The 19,810-nt window shown below is 43.9% G+C and overlaps 2 protein-coding genes across 2 annotated transcripts; one reads left to right on the top strand and one right to left on the bottom strand.

The window, feature by feature from the left end:
• Positions 1 to 7,505: 7,505 nt before the first annotated feature.
• On the top strand, positions 7,506 to 15,158 carry B3GAT2 (beta-1,3-glucuronyltransferase 2; the record flags this gene model as incomplete). The annotated part of the gene is made up of 3 exons (XM_010147022.1): positions 7,506 to 7,650; positions 14,844 to 14,992; positions 15,072 to 15,158. Coding segments are annotated over 3 exons (381 nt in total), but the record flags the coding sequence as incomplete, so codon positions are not given.
• Positions 15,159 to 15,635: 477 nt separating this feature from the next.
• LOC104506162 (stromal membrane-associated protein 1-like) lies at positions 15,636 to 19,758 on the bottom strand (the record flags this gene model as incomplete). Its single annotated transcript, XM_010147021.1, has 3 exons — positions 15,636 to 16,629; positions 18,915 to 19,243; positions 19,590 to 19,758. Coding segments are annotated over 3 exons (633 nt in total), but the record flags the coding sequence as incomplete, so codon positions are not given.
• Positions 19,759 to 19,810: the final 52 nt, after the last annotated feature.

Genomic DNA, 19,810 nt, shown 5'->3' with positions numbered 1-19,810 from the left:
GCTTTCTGAAAATATCTTTTATCACTTGAATGTCATAACAAAACCACTGAGAGGCCTGAAATCCCAACCTACTGTATTTGATATGCTTTACAGATGTTTCTACATGAATCATCACAACTTCTATTTTTTTACTCTAGGCTGGTTTTTTTGGAGTGACTCTGTTATAGTTTCTGTTGTGTTTGTGCTTCATCTTATTCCTCAATGCACATTATTGTAATATTGTGACTGGTGCCTAGCAACTGCCAATTCCATATTTTTAGACTACCAGAAAGAAAACTTTAGATAAAGCTGGCATTCCACCTTCATAGAGAGATTTTAAAAACAAGATTAGCCTAAGTGCTGGAAGCTGAAGATAGACATACCTAAGTTCCACTTCCTTTAACTCTTCACATCCTTTGTGTGTTTCTACGTCTCAGTCATTTTCTGGGCCCTTTCCATATTCCGAGTAGTTGGCCAAAGGCCACCTCTTCCTTGGTCTGTGTAAGGAGATGTATGCAAGTAGGAGGGATTAGTGTTGGAGGTTCACTCTGCTGTTGATTGTTTAGACTCCCCTGAAACCTTTGAGAGTGAGGGGTGAGCTGCTTAAGGATTGCAAAAAACAGGAGTAAAGGTCTTCAACATGTGTGAGAAAGTGAGCTTGCTGCATTCAGAAATGCGTTGGACTTCTAGAGACCGTCTAGGTCATACCTGGCACCTTTGCTTGTATTTTGCTCAGACACATAATCTGAGATGTATGTGAAATTAAGATGCTTGTATCTAAAACTGATCTCCCTCACTGCCACCCCTAGCCCTTCGGTCATCAGTGTCTGAAATTTCATAGCATAATTTGCTAAGTGCCTGAAGTGTGCAAGTATGGCACATACCACTGTCTTGTCTGAGCGCAAGTTGAGGATTTGCAGACTGGGTCTCCTTCGAGGAACCCGTGCTATAAAGTATGGTCTGAATACAGCTTTGCAGCAGTAAGTTCAAAGCAAATCACAGCACTAATTGTCATTTCTAAAGAAAAAACTAAACCTCCAAACTTCTATTTAATAGCTTAGCGGTTAGTTAGCCAAGTTGACCACTGAGTGGGGGACTAGAATTCAATTTGCTGTAGCTGTTGCCTGCACAAGAATGCCCTGACTGTGATTGTAGAGTTGAAGCTGAGACCTCAACCTCTTCTCCTGAAGTTGAGGTAGCCCTTACAGTAACTCAGGATTCATGGAGCCACAGGGAAGGTAAGAATCTGGTCAGCGAAGAGGATGAGTCTAAATTGCTGAGGTAGGCTCATCCTAAAATCAGCTGTATGGGAACAAAGATTCATGAAGAACAGAGGGGAAAATAAGAAACATTTTGTCTTGGCTAATGAATGTGACCTTCTCACTGAAGGTTAGTGCTGTCCAACTGTGGTAATTTTCTTAGTGGCACTGTAGAGCAGAGGGCAAGTTGTGTGAGCGATTCAGGACGGATGCATTTTCTTACGCCCCCCTCCTTCACTCTCCAGACAGGTATGTATAAAGGTAGAAGATATTTTAATGGCTGTTAACAGTTTGTAGCTGAAAAAAATAAATCCTTCTTAATAAAAATAGGACAGAAATACTTGCAGGCATTGAGTGTCCCATAGGCTTCAGTTTTCTATGGTTATCTTAGTAAAATATTTTGAGAGCAACTCAAAGACATTACAGAAGAAGTATTTACTGTTTATTCCAGCTCTGACTAGGGAAGGGTTAGTGCTCCTTTGATAACATTTACACAGCAGTCCTAATCTCTGTACACTGTGTTAAGCTGACTTCTGTGTATTTTTTAATGGATATATTTATGCAAAAGATTTAAAAGTAGTATAAATTAATTTGTTTATCTTTGAAAACATGGAGGTCTTCTGCATCTTGGAGCTGGTTGGAAAAATCAAAATTTTGCTGTGGTCTTAAAAATAACATTCGGTAGTCTAGACAGAATTAAATATTAGCTGGGTGTCATTAGTTATTATCGTCATAATAAAAAAAGATCTAAATTTGAGTTACCAGTGCATTAAATACCTTTCTAGTATATAAATGATTTAAGAATACATGACAGATTTTAAATGCAGACTGACATTCCCTGTGCACATAGACATGTAATACCTGTTTTAAAGAGGTTGGATTAGAAAAGACTGGTAGAGAAACAATGGAATAGCTTAAAAATGAGAGGAAACGGTGACAAAAAAAGCTACTTGAAACAGATTTATCCAGGTGGGGGCTCTGAGCTACAGAGTACCAAGCACTGTCTGTTTCTGCACTTTGACAGCAGTAGTTTTCTTTCTACCCAGGGCACTGATACTGTTACTGTGAAATTAATTACCAGTGGTCAGCAGCTCTTCAGAGGTGTGGTGAACACAGCCTAGTAGAGTAACAGAAAGTAAGATGAGAAAAAGAATTTGTAAGTAGAAAGGCTGAAAGGAAATATGAATGGCAGATATTTTGGAAGTCTTCCCAATCCAGAGAAATTGGCTCCTAACTGCTTCAGTTAAATTTAGTACAGTTTTCTCCTGTAGGGAAGCAATATTGACATTTGTGCCTAGGGATGCTGGTATAATTTAGAAGCATTAATCATTGTATCCAATATGTAAAACGTTGCTTGAGAGAAGGGGGAATTAATCTATCCACTCTCTGTGCTGTGGGTTGGGTGCGAATCGGCAGAGGAGGTTTAAGGCAGATATTTGGAAGAAAGCTTTCTAATAGTGAGGAAGGTGAAGCACTAGGTCAGATCACCCGTGAGGGTTGCAGGGCAGGCTAAATCAGGGATTGACATTTTTTTTTTTTTGTAGACCCTTTCTACAAGTTTTCCCATGGACACATACCCTTTACTGTCAAATTTACCAACAACTTGCTTGCTTTTTGAAGTGACTCTCCCCTAAGAGTCACAGTCCCTAAACCACAAAAGCTACTGGCACAGATTTTCTGTGACTCAGCACCTCCTTGGAAGTAACAGTTAAGTAGGGGCAGAACCTCCATTCAGTGCCTCAGTAAACGGGTGTAGCATCATTGCAGCTCAGCTATCCCTCTGGCTTGCAGTGCGGTCACGACTGGTTGAAGCAGAACCTGGCTTTAATGACGTGGGAGTAAAGCAGCATGCCTGTCTGAGAACTGATAGGGAACCTGGCTCTGCTCGTGCTTTAACTCGTAACGTTTTCCCCTCTGGAAGACTTGTAGTGGAGAAGCTCTAGATCCCATCTTTGGTAATAATAAATCAGAATTTTGCATAGAAATCTGCTTGAGTCTAGCTGGGATGGGGTTGTGAGCTGGACGATAACCTGTAGCCTGACCAGTATGGATCACAAATTACACAGGGGTTGAAGCGATAGAGAACAGAGGGAGAGAAAACCCCAAAGTGCATGCGGCAGCCAGGTTTGCATTTGCTGGGAGCGTTGAATCCTGAATAGAAACACATCAACATCAGGCTGCAAAAGCACTACAGTGGTTGCTCCAGCCTGGAAGCCTTTTTACTGTGGGAAGTATGGCCATGCTTCCTCTGTCTGTCGTTTTCCTTCGTTCCCCTAGGGCTTTTATATTTTGTTACTAGCTTGGCATCTTCCCTATCCCATCAGTCCTGTGCATCCCATTAAGCAGCTTTTCTTGATTGACTAATGAGATGCTATTTTTGGCAGTGCTTTTATCAGTATCTCTTTCATTGCTCAGCTACATTTTCTGTATTTTCACTTGTTATTCTTTAGCGGTTCCTCTGTTGCTACTGTATTTACTGTTATATGCCCATCACCTCACTGGGGTTTCTTTGGTTAGTTGTTACTCCTCTATCCTGTCACTTCCTTCTGTTTTTTTCCCAGTTGTCACCCCCACCCCCTTCGTTCGGGTTTGTTCTACCATCTTACTGAGTCTTTTTATCATCTTCCCCATCCAGCAGATCATACTCTTCCTATGCCCAAGATCCCCTTTCAGGTAATCAAAAAGTGAGTAGAGGACAGAAGCATTTCCAGAGGGAGATTCATCCTATCTTAAGACAGCTCTCTAAGCCAGGCAGGATGAGCCACGCCACCCGTAGGTTTCTATCTCTGTTCATTAACTGGAGAAGTCATAGAATCATAGAATGGCTGGGATAGACCAGATGCCTAACTTATGGAGAGTTACGGGTAAGATGAATACCATTCATGTAAGCTACTAGGACTTCAAATGCTGAGCATTAAGACAAAATGTGCTAGTGCACATTAAAATGACAGGTGGAAGAGTAATTTAGGAAGCTGTTTGTAAGATAGGTTGGCAGTTGTTTAACCCACAGCAATACAGCAATTAGAATTCACATGTTTTTGAATGACTTTTTTGTGTCCCAATGATTAGCAGCATCAAATTCCAGATGCAAGCTGGCCTTTTAATCCAAGTAATAGCTTTCTCCCCATCATACATATAGACAGCCTTAACACATCAGTATGTTAAATGCAGTAATGCCATTCTCAGAAGATTAAAAGAAATATTCTACTTTCATCTGCCTAGCATATCCTGAGGCTGTAAAGTATTACAGAATTAGCATAAATACTGGTCTAGATGTGCTCTTTCAGTTTGTACTTAAAGGGATTGCTGTATTCTTGACACCTGCTTATTTCATTCTCTAAAAATCACAGAATCACAGAATGGTTTGGGTTGGAAGGGACCTTATAGACCATCTAGTTCCAACCCCCCTGCCATGGGCAGGGACACCTTCCACTAGACCAGGTTGCTCAAAGCCTCATCCAGCCTGGCCTTGAACACTGCCAGGGATGGGGCATCCACAGCTTCTCTGGGCAACCTGTTCCAGTGCCTCACCACCCTCGCTGTGAAGAATTTCTTCCTGATATCTAATCTAAACCTCCCTGTTTTCAATTTGTACCTGTTACCCCTTGTCCTATCACTACAGGCTCTTGTAAAAAGTCCTCTCCCAGTACCCTTGTAGACCCCTTCAGGTACTGGAAGGAGCTATAAGGTCTCCCCAGAGCCTTCTCTTCTCCAGGCGCAACAAGCCCAATTCTGTCAGCTTTTATTCACAGGAGAGGTGCTCCAGCCCTCTGGTCATCTCCATGGCCCTCCTTTGGACTTGCTCCAACAGGTCTATGTCCTTCTTACCTTGGGGGCCCCAGAGCTGGATGCAGTACTGCAGGTGGGGTCTCCTGGGAGCTGATGGGGAGAATCCCTTCCCTCGACCTGCTGGCCACGCTTCGCTGGATACAGCCCAGGATATGGTTGGCTTTCTGGGATGCCATCCCCAAATGTAATCTGTGAGAATGAAGTAACCCAAAGAGCTCTGTAAATGGTTACTTGCTTCCTTCTGATGTGCAGTGGCTTTACTGACTTGAACATAAGCATAAATGCTGTGGCCACTATTGACCCAACTCAGAAGCCTCGTGTGATCTGGCTTGTTTTGCAGTACAGCTGCCCAGATGCTTACTGTGGGAAAGGGCAGGGTACAGGCTTACCATGCTTTAGCTACTCTCATTGTTCAAGTGTGCCTGCCTGTCTTGCAGCATTTTATGGTTACTGTGGGTACAGGCAGTTGGCACAGGGTAGCTAAAATGCTGTAAATCCATACACTAATAATTTGTTTGAGTATCCACACCCTCCAGAGGGTATTAATGGCAATTAATTAGTGGGCATACGTGTTCATCCTGTGGTTGATACTGGCACAGCACAGTTGGGTGTATGCAGCTTGATCGTGCCCTTGGAAACTTGCCTGTGTAGACAAGCCCAACAGGATGATGCCCTGTGTCTGATGTGTTTGGATGTTAATGTAAATACACTGTGCCACTAAATGGGTGGATGAGCCACTGAACCAGAGTAAAAGATATTCATGAGAAGGTTTGACTGACTTCCATATCCACGTAGTTAAGTCTCTCACTGGCAATTAAATAAACAACGGTTTGGATAGAATCCTTACCATGAAAAATCCCTATATTGCCAGTTGTATACGTACCCAGTTCTTGTACAGTCTGGACTGCTGCTGCTGAGTGAGGTGGTGTGACTTGCTGCAGCAGTTATTAGGGTGGAAGAGAGAAAATTCTTGCTGAACAGATTTAAAGATATGCAAAGAATTGTAGGGAGGGGAGGTGCATGCCTCTCTTCTGTGTGTGCATACATATTTGTGGATTCTTAAATATGTACTTTATGCCTTCTCTACGTGAAAGTTCTCCTAAGAATCTGCTAATGTTTCTAGCTTAGAAGTGTGAACCAGAGTGACGCGACGTCTTTGTTTTTTCTGGTGCATCTCCCGGGAGTCTAGATGATATGCATGACAAGTCTTTCACCTTGCAGAAGGAGAGGGAAGTGTTTAATATTTAACCAAGGTTGTCTTTTAATTGAACATCTATCGATGGGGGACTGCAGTTACAAATATGTAACGCTGCGTGTGTTTTTGCTAAGAGGAGTACTTGGAAGGAGAAAGGGATAACCTTTCCCTAAGGAACAAGCCTCAACTACAAAAGAAGACAAAAGGTTGTTTTAAAAATCGATCAAATTAAGCCCGCACTACACTGAAAGAGTTTCTTACTTAAAGAGGACCATATTTAAGCACAGTAGTTAAAACTGTGGCTTTTGAATCGGCATGGTTAAACTGTGCAAGTTGCCGTGTCCATGCACTCGTCTTCTCTCCGAAGGCTGTCAGTGATTTTCCCGTGGGGAGCAGCGCATCAGGTTCCTGTCATGTTACCTCCTGTTTACTGAAGAAAACTGTCTACAAACCAGTGAAGTGAATTCACAGACTCCCAGTCATACACGCTTTTTGCTAAAGAAAGAGTAATATTTTAGTATCTATAGATTCCTCTAGGTTAGAGGAGGACGAACTGCATTTAGTTAATTTACACCACTGGGAAAAGCTCCTGTTGCTGGTAGCAAACTAGCAGAAGCATCCTGCTGGACCTGTTTTTTTGTCCTTCTCAGACACTTAGCAGAGCAAGAAAAATAGAGAAGTTAAAAAGGCTTAGCACAAACCTAATCTTTTTTGGTGAGCCTTTCATAGAGCTGAGCTGCATCTGTTGTACAAATCTGGTACATGGCAGGTAGGGGAAGAGTTGCATGCCACAATTCCTGTACTCAGTGTATTTGTGACCGGCTGTTCTTGTCTTAATGAAGTGTATATTTGTTAATCGCTATTATACTATTCTCCCTCGCTGGGCTTGTACAATATATAAGCAAACTAGAGATCAGCCCATTGCAAGAATGCTGTAGTCTTGCAGATAAAAAAGATCTACTTCACCTTTGAAAACCCAAACAAGAAAACAAATACTGTTTCTTCTCATGGCTTTTAAAAATTTTAGTTATAAAAAATAATATAAATAGCGTATTTTCAGTAGAATTGAGGTACCTATGGGCTAGAGAGCTGGAGATTTCACAGAACACAAGTGGGCACATGCAGCTTTCAAGTGCTTATGCTGTTGGGCTGAAATCTGTAAGCTAGAATTGCTTTTAAATACCTAGTCTTGATGATTATATGTGTAGGCTTTCCACCGGCACGTAGGAAAAAAGCCTGCTAGGGTCGCATATGTGCAGTCACGCTGTCCTTGCCTCTTGCAGATGCGTACAACCCGCAAAGTATCGGTGTGGCCCGTGGGGCTGGTGGGAGGACGACGATACGAGCGCCCGGTCGTGGAAAATGGCAAAGTTGTTGGCTGGTACACTGGCTGGAGAGCGGACAGGCCCTTTGCAATTGACATGGCGGGTAAGTACCGCGTTTCCTGACACATGAATGTTTCTCATAAGAACTGTTCTTACGTTTTTTATGAGCAGGACAGAAACAGATGTCTCAGTGTAAGCAGCTTTTAAAACTTCTGAAGTGCAGCGCTGTATGTAGCCCTTCAGCACTAAATAGCCTGGAAGTCTTAGCTTGCACGTCTCATCTGATTAAGTTGCTTCTTGGCGACATCTGAACTTACTTTTCACTTGTTCTTAATTTTACACGGCAACTTGGCTTTTATGTTGTATAAATTGTTTGTCTGAAACAAGTTAATTGTAAATTAATTCATCCAGTTAATTTCTGCAAGGAGCCCTACCTTTCATTGTGCCATCAGTCTACACCAGGCAGTAGAAATGCAGTCCCTTCTTAGACCATATATTGTAAAATGCCACTTCATCATGAAATTATTCTTTTTTTTTTTATTGGCCATTTGGAATGATGGTGATAACTGTAGATAGATACAAGTTTGAAACACTGGGCTTAGGGGAAAGATCACTGACAGCTCTAGGCTAGTAGATAAAGGCAGAAAAGCTTCAAAATGGATCTAATGAATCTTCTGCTGTGAAGTTAGCACACCGCATAGCGCTCTCGGTCTTGCTGTTAGTCCATCCTTACACAATCCTTTGTATCTGCACAACTGCCACACGAATCGCCAATGTGCAGAAGTCCCATTTCTGATGTAGCAGCAGCTGGTTTCCCAGCAAATGGTACGACATTTGGACTTAAGCATATTCTGTATTCAGGAAAGAGATGGAGGGGGAAAAGTAGGGATTTAAGGGCAAGAGTTGGGTAGAAACAGCCATTTTCTTTTTTCTGCAACCCTTAGTTTTCAGAGCAGGAAAAGGATAGTGCTTTCTCGCCTCAACAGAATGTTTTTATATGAATTGTTTGATGAAAAATATGTACAGTATTTACAGTAAAATCACTTAAAAAGAGTAATAGGACAGCTAATAGTTGCTAACATCTCAAAGACAGAAATATCATCAGATGAATTCTTCTGCATGGTAGAAGCATTTCAAGTTAATAGTATCCCCTGGCGTAATATAAACCACACAGTTGAGTGTCCAGGTAGAGGCATTCCTCAGGGGGTAACTACATATGTCAGTTCCTAAATGCGTGTAGCCTGTTGAGGACTGCAGCACACCCATTTAAATGCAAAGGCAAGGACTGTTCTTATAGATACATATTCATACTGTATTGTAGATGTGGTTACTATGGGCATTATAAGGGTAGTAACATGGTTCATAACACAGCAGCAGTAGGCAACAAGCCGTTACATAACTGGGACTCTATCAAAGACAGGAAGAGATACCTGGGAAGTTCCTAAGTGGTTGCTTACACTTTGCAGTTGTTGGCTGAAATGCTGGCATGAGGGAAAAGCAGCTGCATTAGGAACATTATCCACTTGTACTTTTACAAAAGTCACAGAATGGAAGGTTATAGAGACAAAGATACAAGCGTTGAGAGCATAGGAAGTTCTTGCAGATCCACAGACAGGGAGTTACTACTTGGGGAAGAGAGCTTTTATTAGTCTTCAAAAAATAACTGAAGAAATCAAATAACATCCTTAATTTCAGCAGGGAGGGAAATGGATGCTGTGTAGGCTGGTAGAAAATGATCTCAGGTTTGCATCTTCATTCCCCTCAGGAACGGGGGTGGAAGGGCACAGACAAACAACTGACCCTGCCAATCCAGAATTGCACAGGTGTCTGAACAGGGGCAGTCTACAAGATGCATATTAACACTCCTTTTTCCACCCTTGCCTCCCCCAGCATACCCCTGGGGACTTGGAGGACTTGCTAACAAACCTAAGGCCGTGCTGTAGTATGTCACTGGCGTTCCTCCTGCTGGCACCAAACAGATAAGCAACTGACGTTGTACCATCTACTGCACGTCAGGAAGATCCAGGATCTCTTTTGAAAATATTACCATGAAAATTGTCTCTATATTAAACTGCCCATCAGTTCACAGTGGTTTTCTATAAAAGTGCTGATTCCCAGGGCACTGCTAAGGAGGCTGTCTTCGGTTTACAGAACTACTTTGTCGTGAATTTCACAATAATCTGATCATGAGGCTGAGTGTGAGAAGAATGACTGTTTAAAAAGGTTTGGGACCACTGATTCAACTTGTGGCTGTTCAGAGGCTGCATGTCTGTGCTTTTACGTACATAAAACTTTCCGAGACTTGAAGATAGCGGTCCAAGTTCAAATCTACTGCAAGCGGAGACAGGTCCTGCTGATTCAGTTGGGATCGGCTCAAAAATCCCTGCTGGCCAACTTCCCTAGATTCTTCTTGGAAACGTACTCCATTGTATCAGTTCAGTAAATGTTGGTTATTTCTTTTGAGAACTTTGGGGTTGATGCTGCTATTCTCCAATACAAAATCACACTCAGAAAGCAGAGTAGCTGTTGCCTGTGTTGCTTCTTGCCTGTTAACCTACGCACCACAGAAATTAGTTCTTGTGTCTTTAAAGTTCCATCTCAGTTTTAACTGTGGGTGGGTTCTAGAGCTGGACACAGACTTCTTTACCCTCAGGGAAGGCAAGGCAGAGAGAATTGAGTGCTGTAAGCAAAGCAAAAAGTGACGTCGATTCCCAGGTAGGCACAGTGGTGTTTACCTTAGACACGATTATTAAGTGTTGCTGTGAGTGATTTACTTTTGGCTTGTTCCCAGTGCCAGAGTTGTTGGCCACCCGTGAGAACAAGTTAGACTCTGATTCTCCCACTGTCAAGATTGCTCAGGGAAAACAGATGCATGCTTTATGTTGGCATTCCAGGAGCTGCTTCCTTCAGTCACAGAGATTAATCTATGCCTGTCAATCACTGGGCAAGCAGATTCTGGACTTGTGGTCCAGAGCTCATCCACTGTGCACTAAGTCCCTCTGCTAGAGCCTGAGCAAGCGTTTTGGTTTTTTCTCCTTTAAATTTTGCTGTAGAACAAGGTCTTTAGTGCATCTCACCTTTCTTATGGTTCCCAGAGAAAAAAACCACCTAATCTGTTAACGACACTGCAAAGCATGGCACGTTTTGTCTGTCTGAAAGAGCTACTGCTGGAAGTCAGAAGTACAAAAGATTTTAAGTGTCTGTGGCAGACAGCACACTCAAAATAAAAAAAAATTAAAAAAATTAAAAAAAAAACCCCAAACTCAAAACCACCCCTCTATCAGAGGGTAACAACTATTTTAAATGTCATTGAGTTCAAAATAGAGAGCCTCTGTCATGGTAAATTAACTGTCAGCAGATGCCTTTGTTCTGAACTACAAAGCCTTCGGCTGAGCACCTCTGCTGTCTGCCACCCAAACAGTATGTCCCAGGGAGAAGGTATTTGTAAGAAGCCGAGCCCACACCACGGCAGGTTCAGCAAGCCAAAGCTAGTACCTCGAACTGTGTGGACACCAGCATTTCCCTTTCAACGTCAGCACTGAGCAGTAGCATTTATACGCTCTGGAAATGATACACGCTCCCAGTTTGTAGCTTGCCTTCAGCTGCTGTCCTAACTACAGCATGCAGGAAGTGCAGCCATTAATCACGGCAACAAAAATCCATAAAGACTGGCCCCGTCTAACTGGATGAAGAAAAATGGTTCTGCCTTTAACAGGAGCTGTTGATCTAACACGAGCCAAGGTGTGAATTAACAGAAACAACTTCCGTAGAAAGAAGCACAGATGTAATCTTTTCCATGTCTCCCAGGCATCTTGTTCTCCAACAAATTATTCTTACCTAGGGGGCTGGCTCTTCAGCTAATTAGATTTCATTTATCAAACTTGCATTAAACACCAAAAAAAAATCCAGAACACCTCTTCACACTCTGGCTATGAGATTGCCACGTGGCATTTCATGGGATCTTAAGTCCAGTAGGGCCTTGTGGGAATAATGATCAAGTACAAGAACTGTATGTGTGTAGCACTGTTCATTTACGGAGACAGTAATCCCACATGAATCCCTGTTTGGGGACAGACTTCAGAATAACAGTGTACGTTCATCTATCACCACAGGGTCATTATCTACTGAGATCTACAGTATAGATATAGATAACTAGTGCCAGTGTGGGCAAAACCTGAGCCATCTCTCTTTTTGATGCCAAAATGAGCTGTCTGTGATAAAAAGTCAATGGAAAGTTGTCACAGGAAAATGGTTTTCCCTCAAGTCCAGTTGGTCTGCCTACATAAATACAAAAAGTCACACGTGAAATCAAAGCAGTTGCAAAGCAGAGCTGAATAATTAGAGAACCAGGAGATAAGTCTCCTTGAACTTATCTGAGTTGCTGCTTTATTGGATTCTTCTAAGAAGCAAAGACTGCATGACTGCTGATCAAGGAAACAACCCTGAGGCCAGTCACTGCCCAGCAGTCCGTGCCCTTGCCACATCCAACACTTACTTTAATGATCTTACTTTTATTTGATGCCCAGCAACATGGGGGCTTTTTGATAGCAGCCTAAAACGGCAGTTTGCACAGCAGGGTAGCAAGTGCATGTGTTATGTGCAGGGGGGCATGGCACATCTGAAAAATCTGTGCATAGGAGAAACCCATCCTTGGAACCGAATACAGTTTTCTCAGTGGAGAAGCCAGCTTAGCAACAGGGGAACACAGAGGGAATCACTGCATGGATACGTATGGGCTGTGGGGGCCAGGGAGCCAAGTTCAGACACAGGCAGTAGCGAGTATGTCTTTTCTGCTTAGAATGGGTTCCTTCTCCATTCTAAAAACTGGGACACTACACTACTTTTGGTGTTTACTTCTTTTTTTTTTTTCCCCCATGGATGACCAGCTTAAATCTTAAAAATTACATTTTGAATCTTTTCAAAAAGAGCGGCTCATGCAGTCGATGGGCAGTGCCTTCCCTCACAAAGCAAACTTTGTTTTGTGCCCAAAATATGAAGCTTGCTAAAGCACAGTTGCACCAAAAATTTATATTGTTACTTCTAATTTAGAAAAAATGAAAAGGAAACCTGAGCAAGACTAGTGCATAGAACCAGGCTGATCTCTTCATCAGTGATTAGTTTACGGTCATCTTTCAGGGTGCAGAAGCCTGGCTGTATGCACCGCAGCCGTCTCTTGCCAAGGGAGTTCAAAAGTGTTGGCTCCTCACGAACAGTTATGCTTGGCTACAAACAGCTCTGGGATGGGGCCCACCCTGTGCTCTCTCAGCCAGGCTGCGAGATGCGGGAAGCCAGAAAGGCCTGTAGCCTGCTGAAGACAAGCCCCTGCCTGGGAAGAAAAGTCCAAACTGCCGTTCGTGAGCCTGGTACTGCCTGCCTAAAGGCAGCAGCTGGAGCAGAGAACAGCAAGATCCCAGTGTTGCTGCTAGCAGGAGCTGCAGCGCTTACCCCTGCAGAGTGAGGACAGGCTACAGCCAGTCTCGCGCCTCCTGGATGACTCTTACTCGCTGGAATACTCCGTGAGGCGTGGATACGCCCCTTCCATCTAGACACGGGTTCATCTTTATCTTAGGCAGGATATAACGTATAAAGTTAAACATGATTTCTTCAACCGTGTCCATCAGTAAATTGGGAATCTCAGTTTACATCCAGCCCAGTCTTCATCTGCAGTGTCCAGCCCTTTATTTAAAAACAAGTGCAATTAAAATCACTTTCTAGGGTCTTCCTGTGCTTCGCTACAAGCAAGAATATGATAGTTAAGATGAAAGTTGTTTCAGTGTGCCTTCTTTACACGTGGTGTAATTACCTCCGTGTATTTTCCTCTTTAAAAGGCTCCCATAAAAGCCACAGATACTTTCAAGGAAAATACAGTAGCAAGGTAATTCTAGTAAAAAGGGGACAGATTTGTATTCCGTTAGAGAAAGTTACTTTCACTTTTAAATTGAGAAAATTGTAATACTGGCTTTAGAGTGAAATGTTCTTGCAGTTTTCCAGAACAGATGTCAAACCTGTTACTACTGCGGTTACCAAGGGACAGCAGGACCCACTCGGAACTGGGGGAAGACGATGGCTGTGCTAGGCTTGGCAAGGACACACCAGGAGTTACAAACGCGGTTTTTCTTTCCGAGCATGCCAGTTGAGCTTTGAGTCACACGTAAAGCAGCATACCTGCGAGCGAGCCCTGCTGAGGGGAATGGGAGGGTTCGATACATAATGGCAAAACGGAGATGCACAAGAGCTGTTGGGCATTGCCCAGTGTTCAGTCTTCCTCTGAGGGTGCTCATGTTAGAGGGATGCATTGCAAAGAGAGGCATGGGCACTGATGATGTCATAGAATTATAGAATTATTTAGGTTGGAAAAGACCTTTAAGATCATCAAGTCCAATCGTCAACCCGGCACTGCCAAGTCCACCACTAAACCTTGTCCCTGAGCACCACATCTACACGACTCTGAAATCCTTCCAGGGATGGTGACACAGCCACCTCCCTGGGCAGCCTGTTCCAGTACCTGATGACCCTTTCAGTGAAGAGATTTTTCCTAATATCCAATCTAAACCGCCCCAGCCGCAACTCGAGGCCATTTCCTCTCGTCCTATCGCTTATCACTTGGGTGAAGAGACCAACCCCCACCTCTCTGCAACCTCCTCTCAGGCAGTTGTAGGGTGCGGTCAGTCCTTTCAGTCGTGCCGTGCCTTGCACAGTCAGCTACAGGCTGTCCTGCAGTCCGCTGTCTATGAAAATCATTCCCAAGTCCACAGTAACTACAGGGTGTGCAAGGTGAAATGTCAGTGACTTGCCTTTCAAGAACAAGAATGTTAAAACTCTCTAAAGGCTAAAAATCTCTAAAGACCACAGTTGGTTTAAGCAACTTCTTGTAACCCTTTTTTCCTGACTCTCACCTTTAAACCTGGATGTGCTTGCGCAGTATAAATTTCCTACATTTTATTGATACTTGGAATTCTGTTTTATTTCGTAGTTAGAAGTAGAAAGGAAGGACAGTCTGAGATCTTAGCAATACCTGACTTTTCAGGCAGAAAAGCATATAGTCTTTACATGACGGGACATTGATTAAACACGTTAAAAGTATGGTGCAATTAAGAAAATCTGATTGTACCTTCAGGGCAAAACAAAACAATTTGGGATGTACAAACCTACCAAATACTGTCTATCTATATAATCAGATCTACACATTTTTTAAAAGAACACGGGAGATTTCTAGGCTGAAGTGTAACACGCACAAAAATGTAAAGCCTAAACAGTGTTTCTTTTTTAACGTTTCCCCCCTGGCCTCTCTCCAAGGGTTTGCTGTGAGTCTCCAAGTAATTCTGTCGCATCCGAAAGCCGTATTCAAGCGTCGTGGTTCTCAGCCAGGAATGCAAGAATCCGATTTTCTGAAACAGATAACAACAGTGGAGGAACTGGAACCGAAAGCAAACAACTGCACAAAGGTACTCCTTTCCCCACTCACTGAAAAGCTTTCGTGCTGTCTCTGCAGCTGCTTGTACTGACACGAGTGTTGCTTTATAGGTCCTTGTGTGGCACACACGAACAGAAAAAGTAAACCTAGCTAACGAGCCAAAATACCATCTGGACACGGTCAGTATTGAGGTCTGAGGGGGCGAGACAGTTGCACGGGAAGCACAGCGCAACGGATGTTCGAATTCAGCCCGTTAAAACAGTCTGCGCGAGACCTTCTGATCGTCACCCGATGGACGTCTGCGGAAAGAAGAGGAAGCCGTCAGATACTCTGCTACGCGAATCAAGTGGGTGTGCTTTGTTCTGACTCGTTTGCATGCATTTCTGACCTCTCGTCTTAATGAACCCACACTCACCTTTGTTTTAAGGCTGTTTCCACATAGTGAAAAGAATCAGAGAAACGTGGCTGCAATGGAGCATTTTCAAAATCATGGTTTATGTATATACTTTTTGTATTTATCCAGCTTAATGGTGTAATTATGAACGGGTTTTAAACCGCGTATTTGCATAAATGGATCCTCCAAACCGAACGTGCTTTCCTTCATTAAGAGTAGCCTTCTTGAAGAGACAGCGGTCAAACAGGTCATACGATAACGAAATAAAAACCCACAAGCATTTATGGATTTATCCTTTTAATATAGGGAAATAACATTTTATCATTACGAGGCACCATAAAATGTAAACACAATCACTGTCATAAACCTGGATATCTCTGCAAGGAAAATTCTGCCTGTTCCCTCGGAGTTTACCTTGTGTATACGTGTTGTGCTGCCGGTTCCCAGCGTTAATACTGTGCGCGTGCCTCGGGAGCCAGATCGGGTACTTCATCGCAGGAAACTCAAGTGGATCAAATGCTCATTTTTAAAAGAATGAACTATTGGTTTGTAGAACTACAGCAACATCCAGGTTTACCTTCCTTTCGATAACCACGTTCCCTGTTACGCACACCATAATAACGTCACAGTGAAATGTATGATGAAACAAAATTCGTTTGATACACGAGAAAAACATTGCTCAGTGATACATTTACATTCTATTTATATATGATTAAACATTTGTTCATACAGTACCTTCTACAGGATTACTGGGTAGTTTGGGGGGTCAGGGTTCATAGTTTTGGATATTACTAACATGATAGCTACATCCCTTATATGCAAACATTTGATCTAGAATTTTCAGGGAAAAAAGAAAAGAATCAGTACGTGGTTAAGCAGCTTCTTAAATACATGGTCTATGGACTCGTATGCGTGGTATGGAAACGCTGCCAATGACGTACAAATGTATTCTTGATCTGCCTGTCACTACATCAAATTTAAATCAGTATAGACCACAACACGGTCGGTCAGTTATATTCTTAATCGGAACAGCTGGGGACAAAGAAAAAGAGTATGTACATGGAAGGGACAGCGGAAGTAAATGCAGCTGAAGAAGGAATGGTAGGTGGCTCTTCTGGGCGAGGCGTCTAGTGCAACTTTCATTTCCACAGCTGTGTGCTGAGAGTCTGACCAGAGGAGCTTCCGGTCCACCCTGCCGCTGTGCTGGGGGGCTGGCCGAAGCCCATCGCGCTGCTGGAACTGCTGAGGTTCATCCCGGCCATTTGCTGATTCATCTGCGAAGCACAGACACGAGCCCAGTTAGCGCTGCTGCCGAAACACGCCACGCCACTAGCTAAACAGCACTCAGGCTTCCCACCCAGTTAAAGTACGTCTCCCTAAAATTAGGATTTCTCATTAAACAGACATATTGACTCATTATACTGAGTTTCTAAGCATTTCTCAAGGCAGCAGCTTTTCTGGAACTGGTTTCTCTTCAAGTGACGGCCGTTACACATTGGTCAACTGGCTGCGGCGCACGTGATGTGTCCGTATAATAAACACGTCACTGCTGAATGTACAGGGCATGTGGCACAGCAGTCCCAACCTGTCTCTGCTGGGAAGAGCTCGCTTGCCAGGTTTCACAGCTAACCCACAGGGTCCTGGTGATAAGGAAACACCAAAACACAGCCCCTCCACGATTGCAACTCCAGGTGTGTTTTGTCCCAGCGGTATTTCTCTGGGGACCCCAAAGCCTTGAATACACAGATTTTTATATAAGTTGTCCATTTAAGGTTGCAATCGGTAAAGAATGAGGTGGGATTATAAACTTGTATATTGCCTAAATCTAACCATTCTTGCTAAATAATCCACTCAAGATACCGTGATTTCTTAAAAACAAGTGAAATCATTCCGCACTTTCGCTTCAGGCATAGTGCAGAAACATTCTATTCCCTTCAAGCATTATCTAGTCACCGTAACTGTCAGCGCCGCAGCGTGCTTTGGGTTACTGCCCCCGGCCTTCTGGCACGAGCACCCGCTGAGCAGCCCAACGCCTGGCTCTGCGGACGGTACTGCCGTCCCCTCTCCTGAGTTCGAGGGCAACAGAGCGTTTGGAGCAGCTAACGATCGGAGCTGATGAGCCGGGATGCCGGATCAGCAACGCCAGATTCAAGTTAGAGATGGCATTAGGTCAAAATCAGGGTTCATGTAAACATGAGAGAACAATGCCAGGTGGCAAAATAACTGAGACAGTGATGAAAAAAAGGGTTAAGTAAACTGCAAGGTCGTGTTTCAGGGTAAAACTCAGTGCTGCATGTTTTCACACATGTACCTGCACAAACAGCCTGTTGCTAAGCATGGAGATCTACAAAAAGCTGATGAAAAGGCGCTTTGCTTAGCTGCTAATCCCTTCTGGAGCAGAATCTTTAGGCAGCAGACTGCGCATACCAAGCGTGCTGCTCTGGTACGTGGAATGGGCTGGCTCCCACTCAACTGGAGCCGGAGATCAGGCCACGGTTCCCCTACACACCGTGGCACGTTGGCATCCCGGCGACTGCTGGTGCACAGGGAGCACAGAAACACCGAGAGCTTGTTCTACGAGCCAACTGATAAGCAGCAGGACTTTAATTTCAAAGCCAATTTGGGTCTTTTTAAAGTCAGAGACCCAGAAAGAGACTGTTAGCAGTAAATCCATGGATTTTTTTTTTTTGCATTTTGAAATTCTCACCTTTTAAAAGTTATTTTTCGAAGCAGAACGATGGCATTTTCAAACGGGGGGATGTTTCAATCCCAAAAGAAATGCTGCTTACCTTCAAAAAACGGTCACACCACAGGACTGAGCAGAACAGTAAAAATTAGTATAATCCCATCTAAATAAGTCACCATGGTTCACTTCCTGAATTACGGTATTGCTCTTGTAATTCAAAAAACCGTTATGGAAAACCAGTTGCTCTCGTCCGTACTGAACTCCAAGGGAGTCAGTAAGGCTTGTGTGTCCCCAGTAACCTCTCAAATACCTGACTTCAAGATGCTTCACTGGATGATGTACAGACACAGCACCACCTGTACGCTAGTGCTTTTAGAGAACCTTTTAAACACGTCCAAGAAATAAAAAAATCACATGGCAAGAGGTAGATAAGAGATTACCCGACGCAAACTGTCCATGGGAGAACGTCAGAGTGCAAAGCACTGCGCGCTCTGCTGAAGCTGACCCCGAGGCCCGCAACTGACGGCCCTCAGTGGCTGTCCTCACGCCTCCTTAGGTCAGGCTGCGTTTGCAGGCCGCTCTGTCGCTGCTACAGCCCAGCTGGCTTTTCAGCTGCCTCCTTCAGCTGCCGGGCAAGAGTAGCGGCAGGAGCAGAGACCCGAGCTTGACCTACCCTGGGAAAAGTTATTCTCCGCTTAGGTATCGGTCACCTGGAATTGAGTTAGTCACTGATTTTTGCTGCATGCCTCTGAGCAGTGCACGGTCCAGCGGTCTGTAACTCGGCTGTGCCACAGCTTTCCTCCTACAGCCAAACATTTTGCGCCTGAAAAGCAGTGTCTTTCCTAAAGCACTCTGGGAAAAGCAAACCTTTACCTGGGAGAGGTTCCACTGAGCCTGCTGGTTTTGTTGCAATCCGTACTTATTTTGTGGCGTGACCATCTGTCCCACCATTCCACCTTGAGGTCCAACGACATTTTGAGGAAGTCCCATCACACCAGTTTGTGCAGTACCAGTAAATCCATTGGGCATTCCCATTCCCACCATCACGCCCGTGCTCTGTCCCATGACTGGCACCGACTGTCCCATCATGTTTCCCATCATCCCAGTTGCTGCAGGCACAGGAACTCCCATGGCCGGAAAGCCTTGAAAATGAGCCGATGGCTGTGTGGTAAATGGCATAGAGGACGACCCCATGAACAGGCCTGTACAGAGGGAAGATCGCAGCAAGTCAGAAGTGCACCACAGTAACTCCGAAGGGTAACGGCACAGACACTCGTGCTCTAAGCCATGAATCCACAAATCTTTCAGTAAATCAAATCCTTGATAATTCAAACAGCTATAAATAAACTAAAATCACATATTGTTTCTTCCTTTAGCCTTCTGCATTGCATTTCAGTGACCGTCTCTGTTTTACAAATGGTAAAAACAAGAATCTTCACTGGGATATAGGGTGCAGGCACCCAACCTTGGTTTCGTACCTGCGGGAGATAACTGTTCTAGGTAAGGCCTGAAACAGGACTGCATGGAAACGGTTACAAAATCACTTACCCGGAGCGTTTTGCTGCTGCATGGTTCCCGTGCCATACAGTGATAAGATGGAGTCTTTGGAGAGCTGTTTCTTTGCCGACTCTTCGGACTTTGTTGTTTGCTCAGTGAATAGATCGAGATCCCCCGACGCCGCAGACAGGGCGGCAGAGGCTGGTTTAGTGGAAGTGCTCTGGGAAATACAAGTCAAGACAGACCTAGTGAGTGAAACCGGCAAAAGGCGT

Source organism: Eurypyga helias, unplaced genomic scaffold (genome assembly GCF_000690775.1).
Source record: "Eurypyga helias isolate BGI_N326 unplaced genomic scaffold, ASM69077v1 scaffold44752, whole genome shotgun sequence".
Classification (NCBI taxonomy): Eukaryota; Metazoa; Chordata; class Aves; order Eurypygiformes; family Eurypygidae; genus Eurypyga; species Eurypyga helias.
This window is presented reverse-complemented; position numbering and strand designations above follow the sequence as displayed.